Below are 7,434 nucleotides of genomic sequence, written 5' to 3' on the forward strand. Positions count from 1 at the left end.
AATTACCTTAAAACCTTTGGAATACCTTATGCCAGAAAAATTGTGACCAGTTTCGATTTAAAGCTTTCGTGACTGCAGGGATTCATCTTCTTGGTTCTTTCGGTAAAGTCACGTAGAAGGGAAATAATAAAATAATAAAAATAAAACATAATAAAATAATTCTCACGACGTTTCGGCCACAACGCAAGCAGCCGTCCTCTCCACCTGAGGACGGCTGCTTGCATTGTGGCCGAAACGTCGTGAGGACGGCTGCTTGCGTTGTGGCCGAAACGTCATGAGAATTATTTTATTATGTTTTAATTTTATTATTTTATTATTTCCATTCTACGTGACTTTACCGAAAGAACCAAAAAGAAGTGTGACCAGTGTTATTACTCCTACCAGGCTGGTCCTGAACTTTCACCTGATCCGTCTCCACTTGGCTCTTTGTCCCTTAAGGCACAGTTCACGCTTGATAGATCATTGCGCAAGGGCTGAAATGGCTCTCGAAGTTCATAGCGCGGCTTCTAAATCGTCAATAGCGCAGCTTGTAAATCGTCAGTCGCCCGCGACTGCTTTGCCCGCATCTGAGTGAGTAGTTGCGCAACAGTAGAGTAACTTTCGATTTAAAGCTTTCGTGACTGCAGGGATTCATCTTCTTGGTTCTTTCGGTAAAGTCATCACGTAGAATGGAAATGTTACCCCTATCCCCTCCCTTTGTTGCTGCTAATCCTGCATAATGCACGGGCATAATGACTTTAAAATCCCCCGCCAAACCTCCTACGCATTTCACAAGTAGTACTAATCGCATATCTGCATTTCCCATAAATATGCTAAACTCCTCTTGATATGCAAATTATTTTGTCAAGGCGCCCTTCCCCCCTCCATCCCAGCTTAAATAGTCGCTCCAAGCCTGGGGTGTGTCATTCAGACTCTGTCTACACGACAGACCTGCTCTCCACCTGAGGACGGCTGCTTGCGTTGTGGCCGAAACGTCGTGAGAATTGTATTTTATTATGTTTTATTATTTTATTATTTCCATTCTACGTGACTTTACCGAAAGAACCAAGAAGATGAGTAGGGTAACGTGTTGCACAACGGGTCGCGCACACATGGGGACGATTCAATTGGCCGTTTGACTCGGCTTACATAGTCCTGTGTGAGGGAAGGCGGCAATCTCATCCGAGGGCAGCAGATAGTACCAGAGAGAAATGAGGTGTTGCCTCGTAGAATTATTTTTGTAAATATCTTTTATTTTAATATATCTTTCATTTGTATATCAATATGCATTTTAAAAAAAAATATTATAACTTGGGCAGCTTTCTATCCACCACACATCCCCTTCCCAGGCAAACTGGTGTCCCAATTTCTTTGCCCAGGATAAGTCAAATGATAATTTTAAAAAGGTGATTTCCTGCTCGAATGGGTATTGTTTGATTGAGTTGGTGCTTGTCTGCCATTTACAGGCTTTTGCTTGAGCAAGATGGCTCGACTTCCCCACAAAGTGTTCCTCGTTTCACCCATCCCAGGGAGATCATGGGCTGACTCCACTCCTCAATTCAGTAATCCCAATCACTTAATTGGGACAAAATAACACCACATTGCAACATTGACCCAAATTGGCAGACGATACTGCTTTGTGGAACGAAGCAACCTGCTCCCACGGTAACCTCGTGCTAGATTTATTCTAAGGATGGCGTGGAATACCAAAATAGCCCCTTGTGATTTCATCCGTGTATCTTCCTGACGGCCACACCTGCATTTAGATGTGTCAAGGTGTACAGGGGCAAGACCGTTAAAAAAACATTCCTGCGGAGGGAGCTGGTAGGAACGTTGGGTTGCTCGGTCAATGGCCTGCAGGGTCAACGGCGGCGTGGTGTATTCCGCAAATATGCCCGACTATGAGGGCGGGCACAAGCCGGCATGAGTAAGTTAAACGTTGAGTTTTATAAGGGCACCACGGGGTGACCAGCCCCTCCCCACCCAGCCCCTCCCTACCCTCCCCACCCAGCCCCTCCCCACCTTCCCCTCTCCACCCAGCCCCTCCTCACCCTCCCCTCTCCACCCAGCCCCTCCCCACCCTCCCCTCTCCACCCAGCCCCACCCATCCCATTTTTAAATGCACGACGGACGGACGGACACAATAATCCCCTGTGGGCTGGTGTAACCAGGAGGTTCCTACCAGTAAGATTTCGCAAAGATGTGTTCTGCTTGAAAACTCGATGTTAAGAGAGATGACACAAATATGTTGGAAAAAGTTTTAAAATATATTTTGTTAAATGTTTTGTACATTGTGAGGGTGGGTGACATCGCTATACTGTACTGTCTTGCTTCGTGCTGTTTCCCCGCCAAAGCGTGGATGTTGGTTGGAAGTAACGTTCATATTTTATAACCGAATGTTCGTGTACCACTTTGTTCAAATAAACAGGTCCGATTGTGATTTCATGCGACTAGAAACCACGTTTAGGGCAAAGTCCCTGGCTCAACGCGCGTGCCGTTATAATATAATAGTGTACAGTAAAAGTGTAATAGTTTATAGTAATAGTGTACAGTAAGAGTGTACAGTAATAGTGTATAGTAACAATGTATAGTACTAGTGTACAGTAACAATGTACAGTAATAGTGTACAGTAATAGTGTACAGTAAGAGTGTACAGTAGCAGTGTATAGTACTAGTGTACAGTAATAGTGTACAGTAACAATGTACAGTAATAGTGTACAGTAATAGTGTATAGTACTAGTGTACAGTCATATAGTATAGCAATATTGTACAGTAATAGTGTGTAGTACTGGTGTACAGTAACAATGTACAGTAATAGTGCACAGTAATCGTGTACAGTAATAGTGTGCAGTATTAGTGTACAGTAACCGTGTATAGTACTAGTGTACCGTAATAGTATACAGTACTAGTGTACAGTAATAGTGTACAGTAATAATATCAGCCGGCACTTGCTGTGCATGCGCCTCTACCTCGGCTGTTTACATTCGTGGGGTGACGTCACGCCTCCCCTGATTGGCTGCTCGCGTGAACGTGACGCCGCGGCGGCGGCGTGGCCTGTGATTGGCCGCGAGGCCTACACGTGGTTTCCGCGTGTGAATTTCCCGCCCTCGCGGCTTCCAGTCGAGGAGGCCGCGACTCTGTGTCTCTCGGTGTGTGTCTCACTCTGTCTCTCTCACTCTCTGTCTCGGCTTGTCGCTCTCTCTGTGTGTCTCTCTCTCTGTGTCTCTCACGGCTTGTCTCTGTGTGTCTGTGGCTCTCTCTGTATCTGTCTCTGTGTCTCTCTGTGTGTGTCTCTCTCTCTGTGTCTCTCTTTCTGTATCTCTCTCTCTTGTGTCTCTCTGTCTCTCCCGGCGTGTCTCTACCCGTCTCTTCTCTGGTCTCTCCCCGTGTCCTCTCCTCCCCGCGTGTCTCCCCTCGTGTCTCCCCGCGTGTCTCTCCTCGTGTCTCCCCTCGTGTCTCCCCCCGTGTCTCCCCTCGTGTCTCTCCTCCCCTCCCCGCGTGTCTCCCCTCGTGTCTCCCCGCGTGTCTGTCCCCGCGTGTGTCCCCTCCCCTCCCCGCGTGTCTCCCCTCGTGTCTCCCCGCGTGTCCCCCCTCCCCTCCCCGCGTGTCTCCCCTCCCCTCCCCGCGTGTCTCCCCGCGTGTCTCCCCTCGTGTCTCCCCGCGTGTCTCCCCCCGTGTCTCCCCGCGTGTCTCCCGTCCCCACCATGGACCCCACCGGCGTGGTGAGCGCGGCATGGAGCTCCGCGCTCACCTCCCTGGTTCCACGTGAAGCGGTGAGCCCCCGGGGCGTGCAAACAAACTCACAATCAACATCGTCAGTTGTTCTAGGGGTCGATACAACCGGTACCAAATTGTGGCAACTCACCGAATGTGTTGTGCTACTGGTACTACTGCTGCTACTACTGTAATGCTGCTGCTACTACTGTACAGTAATGCTACTGCGGCTACTGTTACTGCTACTACTTGTTAGGGTCGGGATTGAATCCACGACCTCCTCCATACCAGGCGAGGTAGTCAACATCTCCTAGCCACCGTGATGATGACGAGAGAGACGCAAACTCCAATACACAGCAGGCGTCAGGGTCGGGGTCGGGGTCGAACCCACGACCTCCTGCCTATCAGGCGAGGTAGTCAACATCTCATAGCCACCTTGATGATGAGAGAGACGCAAACTCCAAATACGCAGCAGCAGCAGCAGGCGTCAGGGTCGGGATCGAACCCACGACCTCCTGTAGACCAGGCGAGGTAGTCAACATCTCCTAGCCGCCGTGATGATGATGATGCCACATGCGGATCGTCACAGGTGCTTGCGTGTAGCGCTTGGCCTCACCACTTGTGGTGGCTGGGCATGCTGCCTCCAGCCAGACCAACCTTAGGGGCCATCCATCGCAAACATCTGTCTAAACTTCGATTTAAAGCTTTCGTGACTGCAGGGATTCATCTTCTTGGTTCTTTCGGTAAAGTCACGTAGAAGGGAAATAATAAAATAATAAAAATAAAACATAATAAAATAATTTTCACGACGTTTCGGCCACAACGCAAGCAGCCGCCCTCAGGTGAAGAACAGGTCTGTCGGAAAGACAGTGTCAGACAGTGTCAGACAGACCTGTTCTTCACCTGAGGACGGCTGCTTGCGTTGTGGCCGAAACGTCGTGAGAATTATTTTATTATGTTTTATTTTTATTATTTTATTACTTCCCTTCTACGTGGCTTTACCGAAAGAACCAAGAAGATCTGTCAAAACGTCATTGTCCTTGAGTTGTGCGCCTTTTGGCGTCATCTGGTCCAACACCACGTGAGGCTAGGCTCTAAAGAAAGCTATATTCTTAGATTTTTTTCGGTAAAGTCACGTAGGTAAAAGATTAAAATGGATTTACTTGATGCAGCAATCGTGCTGTGACGGTTCCACCTGAAGACGGAAGCTTGTGTTGCCTCCGAAACGTCGTGATTTTTATTTTATTTTACTTTTATTAATTTTTTACCTACATGGTGACTTTACCGAAAAAAAAACTTAGAATATGAATCCTTGCAGTCACGAAAGCTTCAAATCTAGAATCTAAAGAAAGCTGTCTCGGGTGTGGACCAATCAACTTCAAGGACAGTGCATACATTATCAGACTTGTGTGTTTGCATTACGACTGCAGGTATTGTGGTCAATGCAAACATGACTCCTTGTAAAAAAAGGTGTCAGTTTTGTTGCCAGATAGAAGGGTAAAAAACCAATTATATTAACGTGTTTAATCAAACAGATAATCCACCTCCGGCTGCATTGTTATTGTCGAGGCTTCAACCCCCCCCCCCCCCGTTTCCGATGCGTACATTGTCAGTGGAGCCCCCCCCCATACGCAAGCGAACGCATTTGGGCTAACCCCCCACTCCCCCCTCCATGCGTACGCACTCAGTGGATGGCCCCTTATCACATTTTCCCACTCTCCGCCAACAGCACTTGCCCCTGCAGCCTGCGTGAGCTACGCGGGGGATCTTTGCCACGTCGCCAACCGCCGCACGAAGCACGCTCTCTGTGACGTCACCGCTCTTTGTGACGTCACCGCTCTTTGTGACGTCACGCCCCCCTCCCCTCCCCCCGTAGCTGCTGCCTGGGGTTGTTGACCCGCGCTCCCCGCCCGTGGAGCCGGAGGCGGCGCTGGCCGTGCTGCGAGCGAGCGGCTTGGAGTCTCTGCTGGCGCCCTGCTTCCTGGAGCTGCTGCAGAAGCACCTGCAGGTGCAGCCGCCCGTCCTCCACTTGAACCAACCCCCCCCCCCCCCCCCCCCCCCCCCCCCCCGACTTACGGACGAGTTCTCCGTGGAGACGTTTAAACCGTCCGACGCGCAAACGCCGTGAACCGTTTGGTTCGGCAGACGCACAAACGGACGTGGTGGTGGTGGTGGCGGTGGCGGTGGTGGTGGCGGTGGTGGTGGTGGTGGCGGTGGTGGTGGTGGTGGTGGCACACAGCCGCGGCGTAACACCGCCGTTCCGCTTGGGAGCCGTTTCGCTTACTGCTGCCCGTACTGCTACTGCTGCCACTACTACTACCACTACCCATGCTGCTACTGCTACCACTACTACTACCACTACCCATGCTGCTACTGCTACCGCTACTACTACCACTACCCATGCTGCTACTGCTACCGCTACTACTACCACTACCCATGCTGCTACTGCTACCGCTACTACTACCACTACCCATGCTGCTACTGCTACCACTACTACTACCCATGCTGCTACTGCTACCACCTACTACTACCACTACCCATGCTGCTACTGCTACCACTACTACTACCACTACCCATGCTGCTACTGCTACCACTACTACTACCACTACCCATGCTGCTACTGCTACCACTACTACTACTACCACTGCCCATGCTGCTACTGCTACCACTACTACTACCACTGCCCATGCTGCTACTGCTACCACTACTACTACCACTGCCCATGCTGCTACTGCTACCACTACTACTACCACTACCCCATGCTGCTACTGCTACCACTACTACTACCACTACCCATGCTGCCTTACTGCTACCACTACTACTACCACTGCCCATGCTGCTACTGCTACCACTACTACTACCACTGCCCATGCTGCTACTGCTACCACTACTACTACCACTACCCATGCTGCTACTGCTACCACTACTACTACCACTACCCATGCTGCTACTGCTACCACTACTACTACCACTGCCCATGCTGCTACTGCTACCACTACTACTACCACTGCCCATGCTGCTACTGCTACCACTACTACTACCACTACCCATGCTGCTACTGCTACCACTACTACTACCACTACCCATGCTGCTACTGCTACCACTACTACTACCACTACCCATGCTGCTACTGCTACCACTACTACTACCACTACCCATGCTGCTACTGCTACCACTACTACTACCACTGCCCATGCTGCTACTGCTGCTACTACCACTGCCCATGCTGCTACTGCTACCACTACCACTACTGCTGCCTGTACCGCTACTGCTGCCGCTGCGTGGTGCGTGGTGCGTGGTGCGTGGTGCGTGGCCGTAGGAGCGAGTGGTGCGGGGCTGTGGCGCCGTCTGGGCGAGGAGGAGGAGGAGGAGGGGGGGGGCGGCGCTGCCGGGAGGGGAGCTCTTCCTGCCGGCGCTGCTGCACCTGCAGGCGGCGCTGGAGCCGTTCCTGCACGGGCAGCAGCTGCTGCAGCAGTGGGGCCTCGTCCCAGAGCCTCACGGTGAGGGAGTGCGAGGGAGTGTGAGGGGAGGGAGTGTGAGGGAGTGTGAGGGGAGGCAGTGTGAGGGAGTGTGAGGGAGTGTGAGGGGAGGGAGTGTGAGGGAGTGTGAGGGAGTGTGAGGGAGTGTGAGGGGAGGGAGTGTGAGGGAGTGTGAGGGGAGGGAGTGTGAGGGAGTGTGAGGGGAGGGAGTGTGAGGGAGTGTGAGGGAGTGTGAGGGGAGGGAGTGTGAGGGAGTGTGAGG

General features: G+C 51.4%; 1 protein-coding gene across 1 annotated transcript in view; it reads left to right on the forward strand.

Moving 5' to 3' along the window:
• Window positions 1–3,002: 3,002 nt before the first annotated feature.
• Window positions 3,003–7,434, forward strand: part of ANAPC2 (anaphase promoting complex subunit 2) — an 18,046-nt gene continuing 13,614 nt past the window's right edge. Inside the window, 3 exon segments of the mRNA XM_078882971.1 lie at window positions 3,003–3,752; window positions 5,570–5,701; window positions 7,013–7,213. Of these exon segments, the coding sequence (XP_078739097.1) occupies window positions 3,684–3,752; window positions 5,570–5,701; window positions 7,013–7,213 (402 nt within the window). The 5' untranslated portion in view covers window positions 3,003–3,683.

The sequence above is a fragment of the Lampetra fluviatilis genome, chromosome 68 (assembly GCF_964198595.1).
Source record: "Lampetra fluviatilis chromosome 68, kcLamFluv1.1, whole genome shotgun sequence".
In the NCBI taxonomy this organism is placed as follows: Eukaryota; Metazoa; Chordata; class Hyperoartia; order Petromyzontiformes; family Petromyzontidae; genus Lampetra; species Lampetra fluviatilis.